At 39.1% G+C, this 18451-nt stretch overlaps 1 protein-coding gene and 1 long non-coding RNA gene across 3 annotated transcripts in view; one reads left to right on the forward strand and one right to left on the reverse strand.

The window, feature by feature from the left end:
• The window catches only part of LOC137754895 (uncharacterized), a 238912-nt gene extending 238799 nt beyond the window's left edge, over positions 1-113 (forward strand). For both annotated transcript variants that reach the window (XR_011071938.1, XR_011071937.1), the window contains exon 6: positions 59-113. This is a non-coding gene — a long non-coding RNA (uncharacterized lncRNA). The remainder of the gene's footprint in view (positions 1-58) is intronic.
• A 5072-nt stretch (positions 114-5185) lies between these two features.
• On the reverse strand, positions 5186-5482 carry KRTAP3-1 (keratin associated protein 3-1). Its single transcript, XM_068531743.1, has one exon. The coding sequence runs from the start codon at positions 5480-5482 to the stop codon at positions 5186-5188; it is 297 nt and encodes a 98-aa protein (XP_068387844.1).
• Between the last annotated feature and the right edge of the window lie 12969 nt (positions 5483-18451).

Below are 18451 nucleotides of genomic sequence, written 5' to 3' on the forward strand. Positions count from 1 at the left end.
ATTCAGCATTGTGCGTGGTACCGTAGAGTTCTCTAATAAATGGCAGTGTCTCTTCCAGGGACTGTGAGAATTCGCACAAGAGGAAATACGATGAAACAGAGCTGAAATGACCAGACATCTTCATGGAGGATTTGGATTAAGCTGTTTTGATGAGAAACACTTAGAAAAGAGGTAAGTGCATTTGGGACAAGGAAAACAATGAGTTCTAAGACACTATTCTGTCCCTACTCTCTTCCTGGCCATAGCAGAACTGGTCATGCCATCCTTTGTGCCTCCATGGCACCCCATATCCGCCCAAATAACTTTGCTGCATTTTTTGTATACATGCTGGTTCTCTTTACTAGAATGTAATCTGCAAAGCAGGAACTATGTCTCATTTTTCCTGGTTTCTCTGTTACCTAGCATAGAGCCTGGATCATGAGGTGGATTCTGAAGGCTGGAACACATGGAATAAATACGTAAGGAAGTTTGGAAAATAATGACAATCAGCGTTTATGGAATGTTTCTGTATCTAGTTTAGTCAGGAAAACAAGCGAACTAAAACACCCTCACGAGAGGTATTTCAACAGAGAGAATCTTAAGATAGGGAATTGGTTAAATAGGTATGGGAGGACTTAAAAAGAAAAAAAAAAAAAGGTTACAAACACAAGAAGCAGCTACCAGCTAGAGGGCTGCGAATGAAGAGAAGAGGTTCGTGATGACTGGACCTAGGAGCTTGGAAGAGTGGTCCTGCAGAGCTGGGCTCAGACCCCAGGTGTTGCTCAGCTGGTGCTCTTAACTCAGAAGCTCAGAGGAGAGGTCCCGTGGGGCCGGGGCTTGGACCTCTGTGGGAGGGAGGTGGGGAGTCACTCCCTTGCTGATGCTGGTATTTCTGAGGAAGCTAAATGATGTTGTTTTCTGAAGAGTGAAAAGAAGCTGGAAAAGACAACCCAGTGCTGCTGCCGGATGAGGGACTGTTGCTGGAGCAACAAGACCCTTCTTTCTTCCTCAGGGCATATGGTCTTATCCTAGTGCACTCTATTGGTGGAATCTAGTAGAAAACCAGCCAAAGGAGAAACAGTCCTCATCCCAGCATCACAGAGTATTAAAAGGTGGATTAGAGGTTGAGAGTCAGTACACACTATTCTAAGGGCTGAACATGTTTTAATTAATTTAATATTCACTACAGTTTTAGGAGGTATATACTTTTTTAAAATTAGCTTTTTATTTTTGAATAATTTTGGATTTACAGAAAGGTTGCAAAGAGAGTATAGCATTCCTGTATATCCCTCACTCAAGTTCCCTTAATGATAACACCTTACAATATCATTGTGCATTTGTTAAAATTAAGAAGCCAACACTGGTACATCACTACTAATTAAACTTCAGGCATTATTCAGATGTTACCAGTTTCCCCACTAATGTCCTTTTTCTGTTCCAGGACCCATTTAGTCATCACGTCTCCTTAGTCTCCTCTGGTCTGTGATAATTTCTCAGTCTTTCCTGGTTTTTCACAATCTGGACAGTTTTGTGGTGTACTGGTCAGAAATTTTGCAGGGCATGTACTGTCTTTAATCTTACTTAACAGTTAAGAAACCTGAGGCATAGGGAAATTAAATGGCATGACCAAGAACACATAACTAGTGAGTGACGGAAGTACCATTTAAACCAAGACAGTCTGGTTTCAGAGACCACTCTCTTGACCATTGAATAGGGGCCATTGCTCTGACTAGAGTATAGAATTCATGTTGCCCCAAGATTCGTAGCAAAGTAATAATTGGTGAAAATGATTGTACCAGGTTATTGAGGGTCTTAAGAGCCACTCTGAAGAATTTAGACTTGATTCAGTAAAAACAAAAATAGTGAGTCATCCAAGTGTTTTGAGTAACTCAATTTAACCAATATTTGTAGACAGATAAAAGTCTATTCTGACAGAGATATAGTTTGTGTGGAGGGAGAGTCACGGAATACATGACTCAAGGTCAACTAGGAGACTGGCTGTGATCAGGGGTGTGGTGATCAGAGTCTAAATTAGGCTAGAGTCCATGAAGATAGAAAGAAGGGCCTGGAGGCCAGGAACAATCTGAAAGAAAAATGACATGACTTGGTTTTCTATTCTATTCTCAAGGATAAACAACCTTTAAGGGTAGTTTGTTTTATCTTAAAATAGGTCATTGAAACTCATTAGAAAATTGGAAATGTGTCTGAGTTGACAAACATTCTGCATTTCAATGCAGGCTTAATGAGCCAGTCAATATTTTTCCTGTGCTGATGTTTCTCATCAGTGTTTAAAGTTTGACTTTCAAAAAACATGATTTGTTTTCACCTTAGAAACATAAACAGTTTTTCCTAGACTCATTGTGTGCACTCATTTTGTCTTAAGCTCTAAGCACCACAGAGAAAGCTGTTACCCTCTACAACCAAATAGACAATCTAGAGGGGTAATAGAGTAGGTATTGTCAAGTAGCATATGCTTTCTCCTGGGTAAAGACAGCCATGTGTGATCATATTTCTCTTGGGCATGTTGTTGTTTGCAGAAGAGGCAGATGCTTTGGTGCGGCGGTAAGAAGAAGGACTCTGAATTCAGAGAGCTCCTCTGTCACTATCTATGTTACTTTTGCAAGTAACTTTCTCCATCTCAGTTTTCTCACCTATAAAGTGGGGGAAATAATGATAGTGACCTGTTAGTTTTTTTGTTAGGGATAAGTGAGATAATGTACGTACAGCACACATGAGAGTGCCCAGGATGTATTCACCAAACGTTAGCTATTATCACTGAAAGAGGTAAAAGTAATATGGTGAGATGGGGTTGATTAGTGGCATGGAGTATTTGTTACTTAAAATGCTTCTGGATGATCTAGAGCCACAGAATGTTCAAACTGAAAGTGATTTTAGAGAGGATTTGGTCAACCAACCCATTTTACTGGTGTAAGACCTGAGACCCAAAGAGCTCAAGTGACTTGATCCGGGTCACAGAGGCAGCCCGAGGCAGAGCCAGGACTGGAACACATATCACCTGGTTTCCATTTGGGGCTATTTAACTAGCCAAGGGCCCTTGAATGCATAAAGGCCGACAGTGGTAATAAAAGGACACTTAGAGTTATTTTCTGTATTAAAAATAAAATCTAAATATTTATCCCTTATAAGCTTGTATGAAAACATCAGACTTCTTTGCTTTTGGCTGAAAAAGAGGTAACTTGGCATGGTAACAAGGGTTATCTTGTATTAAGCCTAAAATTCAGACTATACCACAAAGCTACAGTAATCAAAACAGTATGGTACTGGCAGAAAAACAGACGCATAGGTCAATGGAATAGAATAGAGAGCCCAGAAATAAACCCACACACTTATGGTCAATTAATCTACAACAAAAGAGGCAAGAATATACAATGGAGAAAAGACAGCCTCTTCAATAAGTGGTGCTGGGAAAACTGTAAAAGCTACATGTAAAAGAATGATATTAGAACATTTATATAAAAAAATTAATTCAAAATGGGTTAAAGACCTAAATGTAAGAGTGGAAAACATAAAACTCCTAGAAGAAATATAGGTGGAACACTCTTTGACATAAATCATAGCAATATTTTTTTTGGATCTCTCTCCTAAAACAAAAGAAATAAAAGCAAACATAAACATATAGGACTGAATTAAACTTAAAAGCTTTTGCACAGCAAAGGAAACTATCGACAAAGCAAAAAGACAGCCTACTGAATGGGACAAAATACTTGCAAATGATATGACCAATAAGGGGATAATATATAAAATATATAAACAGCTCATACAATTCAACATAAAAAACCCAAACAAGCTGATTAAAAAATAGGCAGAATACTTGAATAGACATTTTTCCAAAGAAGACATACAGATGGTCAACAGACACATGAAAAGATTCTCAACATCATTAATCATTAGAGGAATGCAAATTAAAACCACTCTGAGATATCACCTCACACCTGCCAGAATGGCTATCATCGAAAAGACCACAAACAACTATTGATGAGGGTGTGCAGAAAAGGGAACCCTTGTACAATGTTGGTGGGAATGTAAGTTGGTGCAGCCACTGTGGAAAACAGTATGAAGTTTCCTCAGAAAACTAAAAATAGAACTACTGTATAATCCATCAATTCCACTCCTGGGTATATATCCGAAGAAAATGAAAACACTAATTTGAAAAAATATATGAACCCCAGTGTTCATAGTGGCATTATGTACAGTAGCCAAGATATGGAAGCAACCTAAGTGTCCATCAACAGAAGAATGGATAAAGAAGATGTGGCATATATATATATATATATATATATATATATACACAATGAAACACAATTCAGCTGTAAAAAAAGAATGAAATTTTGCCATTTGCAACAACATGGATGGACTTGGAGGGTAATATGCTTAGTGAAATAAGTCAGAGAACAACAAATACTGTGTGATATCACTTACATGTGGAATCCAAAAATTAAAAAAAAACTAGTGAATATAACAAAAAAGAAGCAGATTCACAGATAAAGAGAACAGACTAGTGGTTACCAGTGACAGGGAAGACGAGAGGAACAAGATAAGGCAGGGGATTGAGGTACAAACTACTCTGTATAAAATAAATAAGCTACAAGGCTATATTATACAGCACAGGGAATATAGCCAATATTTTACAATAACTATAAGTGAAGTATAACCTTAAAAAATTGTGAGTCACTACATTGTACACCTGAAACTTATATAATATTGTAAATCAACTATACCTCAATTAAAAAAAAGGAAAAAAACTCCTACAAAATGACCTGCTGAATTTTTCACTTTTCAACCTATCACAAAGAACTGTATCATTTTTCAATGATTCCACCATGAGAGCTCTCATTCTGCTGGGGTAAATCTTGGGCAGTTCCGGTTTAGGTAGGCATTCCACTTTCTTAAGAAGAAACACAGGAATAAATAGTCACAAAGCCATATTTGCTAGGTAAGAATGAAGTTTATTAATGAGTAGTCAAAACGGTTCTTTTCCAAAGAACAAATACCCTAAAAGACAGAAAGAAGGTCTCCAACTCCACCCAAAAGAAGAAAGAATTAAGAAGTTGGGCAAATGCGTGAAAACACCGCCCTGGCCATTGGGATTGATTTAATCTGATGTAGGTAGTAGCGAGTGTTGAAGGCCGGATGATGCATAAGACTTGAGCAGCACATCACTGAGCCTGTGCAAAGATGTGGCCGCTTAAGAGCAGGGCTCACAGGGACTTCCACAGCCAGGCTGAATGAAGGTCGTCAGGTTGATCCCACTCAGTCCGGGATTCGGGTAGGAAGAGCTGAGCAGCCAGCAAGTTGGCACATAGGTGTCAGGCTCACAGCAGGGTGGAGGGCAGTTGTCACAGCAGGTGGGCTGGAGGAGGCTGATCTCGTGTGGGCAGGTGCTGGGCAGGCAGACTCCGCACCGACAGAATTTGTCAGAGGAGCAGATGGTGGTGGCGGGGCCGGTGGGGACACTGCAGCAGTAGGGAGCACAGCAAGCCATGGTGTCAGGGATTGGGTAGTTGGTGGGTTGAGAAGAGAAGTCTCTTTGTGTCTCGATGCTTCTGTCTTCTCCCCTGGCTCTTATATACCCACCTCCCAAGGCGTCAGCCTATTACCGAGATGTTTTCCCCCCATGTTTCAGTTTATAGCTATCGCCATAAAATCATCTAATTACTTAAGTGTTTATTACTTAAGACACACTCCTTACCTCATAAAAGGGATTTAGTTTGCTTCGTTGTCAAATTAGGACTCTTTACATTGGCTGTTTGTCACTGTACAGACATTTCATTTGTCTTCAGAGGTACAGAGTCATTATATTCCAATCATTACGCATCACTAATGATGACCTGGTATGCTAGGTATCTGCAAATCGTTCCCACATTTTTTGTCTACTTTTCACATGAAGAGAGAACTAGGCTTTTCAATTGCTATTCTACCAGCAACCAAAGACTCTATGTGATGATTTAAGCCTTCTGGCTGAAAAAGTGATACAATTTTAAGATCTGTTTTTCATGGCTCCAAGAGGCTGAGTTAAGATGAACAGATGGAATCAACAGGGAAAGAGATCCTCGTTCTGTGTTAAGAAGCACCTTCTTACAGAGCTGTAACAAATCATTTATTCTCCATTCCCTTCACTTGTGCTTTGAATGATAACTTGTCAGGAGCATGTAGATGCGAGTTCACACCTGCATGGGTGACATTGATGGATGCCCTTTAAAAGTCCATCCAATCATATTATGAATTAAGATTATTTATCACCTAAAAACTAGTTGTATTGGGCCATTTAGAGGCTAAATGGTGCAGTAGTTTCTAAAATGAGTTTCATGAACACTTGTTCCAAAGAACATTAAAGGGTTCTCTGGTAAAAAAAATTTTGGGAAATACTGAATTCTTTGTTGGTGGACCTTTCAGAGCCTTTAATATGCTAAAGTGCTTTGTGACTTTTCAAAGGGATATAGCATATATTTTTCTCCAAACTTACTTGACCATGGAATCATTTTTATTTCTTAGTTTTCATAGATTAGTGTTCTATGGTGCACACTTGGGGAGATCCCCCAATGACATTTAAATCACTAAAACCTTAATAATAAAATTATTTAAATAAGTGAAGGCATAAAACTTAGTATGACATTTTAGCATTACTTTAGACTAGGAAAAATATTAAAGTGGTAAATCTTTAGAAATATTTTCCTTTGAAAATCTTTTTTTTTAAAATATATTTTCTTGACGCATCTTCAAATAAAATGACTCAGCCTCTAAAACTAAGTAGAAAATTGTACAACATACATGAATCAGAAGCCAAAAGAGATGCAAATCAACACGATGATGCATCCAAAAGATGCTCAACATTAAAACTGCTTTTATTTTAGCCATCTTCTTACTAGAATAATTTTATGATTTTGGATCCCTCTGCTAGAATTAAGTTTGTTGTTCACATCACTTCAATAGATATCAGTCAAACACTCATTGCTTGAGCACCTGATGTAAGTCAGGCATCATGCAAAAAAGAAGCAAATAGGTTCCTGCCCTTGAGGAGATCATAGAGAAGAAGAGACACAGAGAAGTAAACTGACAAATGACAGACAACACAGGTTGTACATCCAGGTTTTCTACGAAAGATGTGGGAGTTTAGAGGTAGGTGCCACTGTCTTTCCCTGGAAGATTTAGGGAGTGCTTGGTGAAAAGGGAACATCTGTGTGGGCCTTGAAGGATGAACAGGAGCTTAGCAGGTAGAAGGGAATAGGAAGGGAATTTCAGCAAGTAAAGCAGAGAAACAAGATGCCATGGTGTGTTCCTGGGGTGGCAAAATTGTCGGTTGATTAAAGCACAGATTCTGGACCTCCTGCAGGGAGGCACTGGAGGAGAATAAGGAGATTTGAAGTTACAAAGATGAGTTCGTGCCACAGTAGGAAGAATTTGCACCGTGCTTAGTGTCCTAAACTTTGGATTTTAAATTTCATCCTATTGGCAATGGACATTAATTAAAGGTTTTTGAACATATATATGGCATGTTTGGGTTTGTATTTTAGAAAGATGACTGTAGTTTTTAGTGTAAGCTTGACATCATCATCATCATCACTAAGTGTCAGGCCTTGTGCTGAGTGCTTTACATGTGTTATGTTTCTCACCACAAGCTTATGACGTGTGCCGTGTTACTCTCCTTGCCATTTTACAGATGAGGAACCAGGCATGGAGAGGCTAAGTAACTAGTAAGTAAGTGATGGAGCTGGCATTTGAAGCCAAGCAATCTGGCTCCAGATGCCCTGCTCTTAACCACTGTGCCGTATTCCCTCTCACTGTGGGCATGTTGTTCTAACTAGAGTGAAGATGACCCTCAAGGTTAGTTGAGTGTAAGATTGGTGGGAGGATGGAACCAGGTTATTGAAGTTCTTGAGACCATAAGATTTTGGAGGCTATTTTCTTAACCAAGATACAATGCTGTAGAAAGGCAATAATTTGAAGGCAGGGACAATGGTTGGGAAGCTACTTGGATGTTCTGCAGGAGTGATGAGGGGGACATGATTTCTGTCTTAGAGGGTATGGTAGCTGGTGGGAATAGAGAAAAGGGGACAGATCTGGGATTTCTCATCACATCATTCAGTTTTCTGAGGACCATTATCTGGGTTTCCACAGTAAAAGGAATATTCTGTTTTTTAAGATAACTAGAGCATCCTAATTTTATCCTCCGCTAATAGTTAGCATTTACTGAATGTAGACCATGTGCCAAGCATAGAGCTAAGTATTTTATGCACATCTTCTTCCTTATTTCTTACACCTTTATAAGATCAGGACGATTACTATACCCATTTCCCAGATGATGAAACTGGGAGTGGGGATATTAAATAATAATTTAAAGTCATAGAGCTAGTGAATGATGGCTCATCTTACAGCAATACTTCACACTTATTAATAAAAATCAGTACCGTGTGGAATTAAATTTTATATAATTATAAATTATGTTCATTCATTTTTTCATTTATTAACTCATTCAGAAGAGTGCTTAGCACCATGTTAGGTGCTAAGCATATAGAAATAAATAGGTCAGCTAAGGTTCTTGTTGTCATGGTGTTCCTTCTAGTGGGGGAGACAGATAATAAAAATGTAAACAAATGAATAAATAATAACTTCAGACAGTGACAAGTGCCTGAAGGAAATAAAACAGAGTAATGTGACAGAGAGTGATTGAGAGATAGTGCAGGGAGTATGCCTGCTGTGGTTAGGGTGGTCAGGGCTGGTCTTTGCCAGGTGGCTGGAGTATAGGGAAAGAGAAGGAGTGAGATCAGAGACGAGGTCAACAAGGTAGGCAGGTACCAGGCCATGTAGGATTTGTCAGTTGTTCTGCAGAGTTTAGATCTTATTCTGAGGGCATTGAGAATCTACTGGGTGATTTACAACAGGGAGAGATCAGATGTGAGTTATGTTCTATGGAAAATGAACAGGGCCAAAGTGGAAACAGGCAGAATAAGTAAGTGGTCCAGGTGAGAGGATGAAGAGTGATGCCCGTGGTTGCTGAACTGGTAAGAGGTGGTAGAGTCTGGGAGGCAATTTTGAAAGTAGAGATAGTAGGTCATCCTGATCAAGGATCACGTTTAGGTCTCCGATTTTTCTCCTAGGTTAGAGGGGACCTGAACCAAAAACCTGCCATCTGGAGTGATAGTGAAGAGGTCTATGACGAGTTCAGTGTAGGACCTGCAGAGAGTAAGCAGCTTGAAGCCCATGAGAGGAAGCAGAGCTGAAGATTTGGGAAGCTCCAACACACAGATGAAAAATGTGCTTACTACCAACTTCCTGGACTGAGATAAAAGATCTCTTTTATGTGTGTGAGTCACAGTTTGTTGTGAACCTGTGTGTGCCTTACCAGCATCCGCCTCCCAACCACTCGGTGGATTTCTGGGTTGCTGTTGGGAAACCCCTCCCAAGACAGCACCTCCTGCGTAGGCAGGAATGTCAGTGGTGGGAGGTTTCACACTGTGCGGTGACACAATTTTCTTTAAGCCTGATGGAGCGCTTCTTCCCTTCACAAAAGCAGGATATAGGAACCTTTCCAGTTTGTCATCCTAATAAAAATGCTTGTAAATAAAAATATTTGGTCTTTATTTCCTGAATTGCAAGATCTTTTAAATTTCTGGGAACTCCTTTACAACATGGATTGGGAGAAAGAATGGCTGGTATAAGGACTGCCATAGACATCAATCTTTTCATTGCAGAATGTCCGTTTTGCTCTTTGTTGAGCATGTAGGCAAGGAATTCAGAGTTTGGGTTAAATGGTGGACTTTGGGGGCCTTTTCCAGTTGCGTCAGGAGATTTTGTTTAGTGCGTGGTTATAGTCAAGACTGGTATAACTCTTGGTAGCTTTCTAACCTGCAGTGAAAATTATTCTCAAATTGGATTTCTTTCAAATGGAAGCAATGTTGTTTTGCCACTTGAGGACAGCTGATATTGGCTATATTTGTGTAGGTGTATATGACCTAAAGGGAGTGGCTCTTCTGCCCTGTATCACGTGGGCATGTATGTTCCCATTGCAACATGCCAGAGTGGCTCTCACAGCACTCCATCACCCAGCACATGCAAGCTCCCTTTGGTTGGAAGTGTTGCCTATTTTTCTTGAGGATCTTAGGTTTTCAGTTCAATTCTCATGTATTACTGCAGGCTATAGAATATGCAGGTAGTAACAGAGAATTATATGCAGTTAAGTAAGGTCTAAATATATTTGATAACTAACATTAACTTGATTAGGAAAAAGAATGTTCAGTGAAACTTGAATGCCTAATATATGCCAGGCACTGGGAAAATACAATTTTCAGCTGTTTACTATGTTAAATCTACGATTGAGATATTTAAACTTACAATCATTTTATCGTAAACTTTAGATTTTTTGTCCTCGGAATTATTTGCTAATAATAGTTGTATCTTGTAATTTTATTTTGAATCAGAGATGTTTTTGTCCATTAGTTAGACAAATCTTGTTACTGGATTGAATTAAATAACCACTGGTTTTCCAAAGAGCTCCTGTAGTACTTGAAAAAAATAATTTTTTTTTAAAATTTTATTTATTTATTTATTTATTTATTTATTTATTTATTTATTTGGCTGTGTTGGGTCTTTACTGCTGCGCGCGGGCTTTCTCTAGTGGCAGTGAGCTGGGGCTACTCTTTGTTGCGGTGCACGGGCTTCTCATTGCAGTGGCTTCTCTTGTTGCGGAGCACGGGCTGTAGGCACGCAGGCTTCAGTAGTTGTGGCTCGAGGGCTCTAGAGTGCAGGCTCAGTAGTTGTGGCGCACGGGCTTAGTTGCTCCGCGGCATGTGGGATCTTCCCAGACCAGGGCTCGAACCCGTGTCCCCTGCATTGGCAGGAGGATTCTTAACCACTGCGCCACCAGGGAAGCCCCCAAAATTTTTTTAAATGGAAAATTAAATGTTTATGTATTTAAATATTAGTGGACATTATGACTTTAAAATATATTTTGAATTGTTAGTTTAGTTTGCTAAATATACTAGTTATATAATATCAGCAAACACTTATGGAGCATTTACTATGTAAGAGATACAGTTCTAAGTGCTTTACATACATTATGTCACCTAATTCTTACAACAACCCTATGAGGTTGGTATTAAAGTTATCCTCTGTTTTACAGACAAGGGAAACTGAGACAAAGAGAAGTTAAATAAATTGCCTAAGGTTAGTAGGTGGTAAATAGTGGAGTTGGGATCTGAACCAAGGCTGTCTGGTTCCAAAGTCTGTATTCTTAATTAGCCACACACTGATACATCATCTCTCAATTATTGATTATTATATTTTTCAAGATAAAATAAATAATTTAGTTTATGTCAACCAATCTTTGTTGAGCACCTGCTGTTTGCCTTGCACTGTGCTAAGAGATTTGGGACATTCAAGGATGAGCAGGAGATAGGTGTACTCTCAGTTATTTTAGGTTCTGTGGTTGCTCATTGGACACACAGGACTGGAACACAAGGCAGAGGAGTCATTCCAGCTGTAGTGAACAGCAGCAATAAATGAACAGAAGTGGAAAAGAACAAATTGTCATTAGGAAGCAGTGTGTAGTGCACCGTGTCTAGAAAACAATTATGTGAGATAAAAGCTAGACACAGAGAGTCTTGACTCCTGGAATGAGGAGTTTGGACTTTATTAGGTAGATCATTGAGAGCCACTGGTATATGTTTTTCTAAAGCAGGGAAGTTACTTTATTAATCTCTTCATATGTAAAATATGGCTAATGTTGCCATCACATTGATAGAATGTTTCAAGAATAAATTAAATAATGCATTAAAATGTTTAATGCGGTGTCTGGAACATAGTAATTGCCCAAATGGTTCTAATAGGTGTGGTAGTTATTATTAAGTAAGCTGAGGGAAACTGGAGCTCTTTCCTCATCATTTTAGGTATCAATGATGGAGAGATCTAGGGGTAAATCTTGGAGTATAGCTTTCTAGTCTCTCATGTCTGCAAAATCTTCTGCCTGTTCATAGTCTTCACTATAACTTTTGTAACCGGTAGGGACCTTACCACCACAAAGGAAGGACTAGTGGCTCTCAGCCTTGCGTTTCTGGGACGCTGAGAGACTCTTAGGAGGCATTGTCTGCTTCTCAAGTACCTTCCGCCATGTTGCCTTTTGTGGACGCAGTTATCCCAAATCCCCAGTAAGATTTACTACTCAGGGGGACTGATGTAAATCTCTATCAGCTTGAGTATCGAATTTGTCCCATTCTGTATTTCTCATTAATATCTGTGATTTATGTGACGGGGTGTTATTCACATCTAAATCCAGTTAGAAATTTTAGCTAGAGAAAAATATGTAATGGGACAGCTTGTAATCATAGTTGGTCAGTGTTCCTCAGTGGAAATTTGGCTTCTTGATCAGTTGGGAAGAAGTGTTTGACGAAAGAAAAGAACCCAGTTTTTGCTGTGTAACAGATACAATTCTAAGTGTTTTACATATATTATGTCATTTAATTCTTACAACAGTGCAGATGAGTTGGATAAAGAAGGACCAACCAACTGGAGTAACACATCACCCTGGGAAGTCTCCTTCTAGTTTTCTCAGCTTTTTCCCCACACTTGAGTATCTGGACATTGTTATTCTCCCGATAGTCAACAGGATTTTTTGTTTCTAAAGACGTACACTGAAATGAAGAAGAGGAAGAGAAAAAAAATTATTTCTTGAGCACCTACTATGTGCCAGGCATATTACTATTGATAAGTTTATTTGACAGTCACAGAGACACTGTGAGATATTAGAACCCTCATTTGATAGACAAGGTAAAAACTGTGCTTCTGAGAAGCTACAAGATTTGTCTAAGGTCACAGTCAGTCAGTCAGTGGGTAGATTTGGGATTTTCAACTCAGATCTTCTGATTCCTTTTCTCATCCTGCTCTCTGTCCCTCCCTACAGTTACTAAAAGTATCTTTAGAGCGATTTAAATGTACAAAATATACTTGAATATAACATAACAAGTTATTTGTTTGGCTTAGTACATGTTAACACATAAAACAATGTTCAGTATTACTCCCAGTCTCAGCTGGTTCACAGCAATATCTGTTCCCAACCTTTGTGTGGCTCTCTCTCTCTCATTTTTGTCTTTTCTGTCCAATAAAACAATAAGTGTTGGGGTGAAGTTTCAAAATACTAACCTCAGAGTTTCCTCAATTCTCTCTTTAGGATTCTGTTACATTGCCTCCCTCCTCCCCCGACTCACCACCTCAGGGAAGAACCACGAATTCTTCCTACTTTTAGATCTTTGTGACTAAATTTCTGTCATCTTTGACTCTTCTCGGATTTTCTCATGCTTTCTGACCTCAGTTGCTCTGAAAATCCTGAGTTCCTTCACTTCTTCATCACACAATGTTATAAATCTACTTGGATCTTTTTTTCCTAGGTCTACAGGTCTCATCTTTTGAACAAATGAGTAGTATCTTACAAATTACCTAATTGTATTACTTTAGTCTGGCCACATTCAGACCAAGATTCCTCTGATCCTTTAGGGAAAAGATTTGATTTGTCTCCTCCACCTAAAATAAATACTATATTAAAAAACTGAGAGGCCAAAAGTCTTGAAATTTTATGTTTTAAATATTAGCCATTTAAAAGCCAGAAATTTTGATTTTAGGATCAGGAAGTATACCAATCCTGTTTCTCAGTCTCATATTTATAGTGCAGGAACGAAGAAGAAAAAAAAAAGAATGCTCTAGAAATGAAAAGATTCAATATGGACTAATACTTGGTGGTTTGAATTAGTCTCTCTCGACCTCACAAAAATAATTTTACTTAACACTCAAATCCCCAGTCTTATCCAAATCCCACATGCTTCAGTTGATGTGATGATTCAACATTTTCACCCTTGAAGTTTCTCAAAATCCCTTTGTGTCCTTGGGCTTTTAAAACCGATTTTGCTTATTGGCATTTAATAGGATAATCATGCTGGAAAGCAGGTTTTGTAGGCCAGAGTTATGGTTTTGAGGGTAAGTCAGTAATTAACAAAGGGCACAGCTCACTTTACGTGGAAGATTTTTAATAAAAATGGTGGAACTTAGTTAACTACAGAACTAAATGGTGCTAAGTAATCTTTCTAGTTCTTCCACCAGATTCTCTCAGGCCTAAAATGTTGCAATTCTCTGGCTGCCACCTCCAAAGCTCAGAGACTAATTTTTTCCATAAACATCTACTATGATTAAACGAAAGGAGTAAGTGAAAAGTCTGAACAAATGGTTCACTAAATAATCTGAAATTTTAAAGGCATTACGGGTATAACAGGGTCCAGTCTGGAGACAAGAACCACACTCATTATTTGAATCAGGTGAATGTTATATGAAGAATTTTATTTTTTTTATTTTTAAAATTTTTATTGGAGTATAGTTGATTTACAATGTTGTGTTAGTTTCAGGTGTACAGCAAAATGAATCAGTTACACATATACACATATCCACTCTTTTTTAGATTCTTTTCCCATACAGGCCATTACAGAATATTGAGTAGAGTTCCCTGTGCTATACAGTAGGTGCTTATTAGTTAACTATTTTATATATAGTAGTGTGTATATGTCAGTCCCAATCTCCCAATTTATCCCTCCCCGCCCTTACCCCCTTGTAGCCGTAAGTTTGTTTTAAACTAAGTTGTTAGGTAACTAAAAGAATAAAAGGGGGACGCTGAGATATTACAAATGTAGGAAATGCAGAAAGCCGTAGGAGTGATATTTTCTTTAAAGGGAAAAGGGAAGGAATTAAAACTTAGAAAGGTAGATGGGGGGAGGTCATCCTGTAGAGCTGAGATGCAGGCGTTTCAGGAGAACTGGCTGGCTGGTGCTGGTGATTCTAAACTGCAAACCGAATTTCGGTGCTGCTGTAGAAAACATCTGTAGCTGCTGGAGTGAAGAAGTGTTACTGGGGTGATAATCCTCAGAACGATTAGCATACAGGAAGCCCCAATTAGGCAGAAGGAACAGTCCCGTCTTCCGCCAGCCTTGCAGTTTTCCTCTGTCGCCCCCTAGTGGCAAAGCCTAACATGGAGCCGCTGGTGAGGCCATAGTGCAGTTGGCAGCGCCCTCTCTCAGCACCACAAAGCTGAGTACGGAAAGGAGCCTGTGAAGCTGAGACAAGATAATTTCACAGCTGGCACAAAGAAGCCCACAACTCCAAAAACAGCCATCTTTAAATCAGCTGAATCTCGCCACACCATTCTTGACTTCCAGTTTCTTAATTTCACTGTCTCTTTATGAGTTTTAGAGTCAGAGTTGGGTTCATATTTCAGTTTTTATGTAGGAGCTGTGTGACTATAAGCAAGCTATTTAAACCTCATTTATTTATTTTATAAAAACCACTTTATTGAGATATGATTGACCTAAAAAAGCTATAATATTTTATTTATATATATATAAAACTTGAGTTTGGAGATAAATATACACCCTTTACCACAATCAAAGCTATAAATGTATCCGTTACCTCCAAAAGTTTCTTCCTGTCCTCTTTTTTTTGTGATAAGAATACTTAATATCTATCCTTTCATCAAATCTTTTAGTAGAGAGCACAGTATTGTTAACTATAGACACTATGGTGTACAGCAGATCCCTAAGACTTATTCATCTTACATAAGTGAAACTTTGTACCCCTTGACCATCACCTCCCCAATTCCCCCACCCACCAGCCTCTGGTAACCACCATTCTACTCTCTACTTCTGTGAGTTTTAGATTCATCATATATGTGAAATCATCTAGTATTTGCTCTTCTGTGTCTGGCTTACTTAACTTATAATGTCTTCCAGTTTCATCCATGTTGTTATAAATGACATGATTTCCTCCTTTTTTAAGGCTGAATAATATTCCATTGTATGTAAATACCACATCTTCTTTCTCTATCATCTGTTGATGGACATTTAGGTTGCATCCATGTCTTGGATACTGTGAATAATGCTGCAATGAACATGGGAGTGCAAATCTCTTTGAGATATTAAACAATATGCTACTAAAAAACCAATGGGTCACTGAAAATATCAAAGAGGAAGTAAAATCCATCTGGAGAAAAATGAAAATGGAAACACGGTGATCCAAAATCTATGGCACACAGCAAAATCAGTACTAAGAGTGAAGTTTATAGTGATAAAAGCCTACCTCAGGAAACAAGAGAAATTTCAGATAAACAACCAACATTACACCTAAAGGAACTAGAAAAAGAAGAACGAAAAAAACCCAAGGCTAGCAGAAAGAAAGAACAAATAAAGTGGAAAGAACTGAAATAGACACTAAAAGAACAATAGAAAAGATCAATGAAACTAAGAGGTGGTTCTTGAAAAGATAAACAAAATGGATAAGCCTTTAGATAGACTCATCAAGAAAAAAAGAGGGTCTAACAAATAAAATCAGAAATGAAAGTTACTTCCCTCACCTCTCTTCATACAAAATTTTAAAATATATAATAAAATAAAACATGGGCCAAGACTCCAACTATCACCTGGCCATCATAAGCCTTAGCTAATGGGTGGGTCCAGGTCCCCCCATGGCTGGCTGCATGGCCAAGGGGCTCCCAGGACTGGTGTCAACCCCCTGGTGGTTGGGTAAGCCCCTGGTGCTAGTAGGCTAGAGTGAGGACTCCAAAATGACACTTGCCAGTACCAGTGTCCTTGTGGTGGAACCAGTTCCCCAAAATGCTGCTGTCAGAGTCTATGTCCCCAGGGAGAGTCCCCATTGCCCCCTGCCTCCCTGAGAGCCTCTCCAAGATCAGCAAGTGGATCTGAACCAGGCTCCTTTCAAATTCCTGCCTCTGTTCTGGGACTTGGAGCATGTGTGGTTTTGTGTGCACCCTTGCAAAGCAGGGTCTCTGTTTCTGACTGCCCTGTGACTCTCCTATTCTTGAGCCCTGTTGGCTTTCAAAGTCAGACATTCTGGAGGCTCATCTTCTCAGTGGAGGAACCCCTGGCTGGGGAGCCCAATGTGGGGCTCAGACCCTTTTCTCTTTGGGGAGACTTTCTGAATTGTGATTATCCTCCTGTTTGTGGGTCAGCCACCTGGGGGTTTGGATCTTGACTATACTACATCTCTGCGCCCCCCCACCCCATCTCATTGTGGTTCCTTCTTAATATATTTAGTTGTGGAAAATCTTTTCTGGTAGTCTTCAGGTCTTTCTCACCTGAAAGTTTTTCAGTAAATAGTTGTAATTTTGGTGTGCCCATGGGGGAAGGTGAGCTCACGGTCTTCCGGCTCCATCATCTTGGCCACACCTCTCCTCAGCCATCACTTTCATTGGTGGATCAGAGTGATATTTTTGGTCTCTAGGAATTAGTGTCAACTCAGTGTCTAATAATCCCTGTGGTAGGCAAAATTTTGGCCCCCATGACCTCTGAGTCATTGTTTTAGGCCCATGAATTTGTTACTTTATAGTACAAAAGGGACTTTGTAGATGTAATTAAGATGACTAATCAGTTGACTTTAAAATGCAGAGAGTATCCTGGATTATCCAGATGGGCTGAGAGACAATAACTTAACAACTGGCTCAAAGGAGGAAATTATTCTGAAGCCCACAGCTTCCAAAATAGCTATCTTTAAATCTGCTGAACCTCCCCACACTTTTCTTTACATCCAGTTCCTTAATTTCATTCTCTATGAGTTTTGGAGTAAGACGGAATTGTGTTCAGATTTCAGTTTTCTTGTTTTAGTTTTGTTTTGGTTTTACTTATAAGAATATGTGACTTAAGCGAACTATTTAGCTTTGTTTAGACTTACTTTCCTCATCTACAAGCCAGAATAGCAATATCTGTCTCACAGGATTGATGTAAGTGTTAAATAAAATAAAGTTTGCATGAAGTATATTTAGCAAGTGGCACCACATGTGGTGCTAAACAAGGTCACATTGGCTCCCATCTTTCTCCTTCATCTGTGTCTTCACCATCATTCTTCCTTGTTTTCTTTTCTGCCTATTGCTGCTGATCTTTTTCATCGTGCCTTCTTTCTGAGTTTTCTCCTCTATGTTGTTCTTTTCTCTTCCTTTTCATTCTTTTCTCCATCTTTTATTACCATAAACTAAGCCCCACCCCATATTTTCTCCTGTCCCACTTGTTAACCACCTACTCATGTTATGGTCAATGAACCTCAATAAAAAGTGTTCCCCACTATTGCTTTAGCATCTGTAATTGATGTCCTTTTGCCATCACTCAGGTGTTTATGCATCTCAAGTTCTCTTAGGTGTCATATGTAGGAAACTGCCATTTTTGAGAGCTTACTGCAGTCTATTGCTTAGTGTAACAGGAATGTTCTAAGTTTCCAGTTTTAGAAAAGGCAACAGGGACTTCCTTGGTGGCCCAGTGGTTAAGACTCCATGCTTTCAATGCAGGGGACATGGGTTCAATACCTGACTGGGAAACTAAGATTCCCCCATGCCGTGGGGCATGGCCAAAATAAAAACATTTTTTTTAAAGGTATGGGAAAAGCCAACAAATATTGGCTTGATCAAAGGATCTATTCTTCT

This window comes from Eschrichtius robustus, chromosome 20, assembly GCF_028021215.1.
Source record: "Eschrichtius robustus isolate mEscRob2 chromosome 20, mEscRob2.pri, whole genome shotgun sequence".
Classification (NCBI taxonomy): Eukaryota; Metazoa; Chordata; class Mammalia; order Artiodactyla; family Eschrichtiidae; genus Eschrichtius; species Eschrichtius robustus.

What these genes read in the sequence shown, in the direction of transcription:
- KRTAP3-1 (XM_068531743.1), bottom strand. Translation starts at nt 5,482, where the DNA reads ATGGCTTGCTGTGCTCCCTACTGCTGCAGTGTCCCCACCGGCCCCGCC.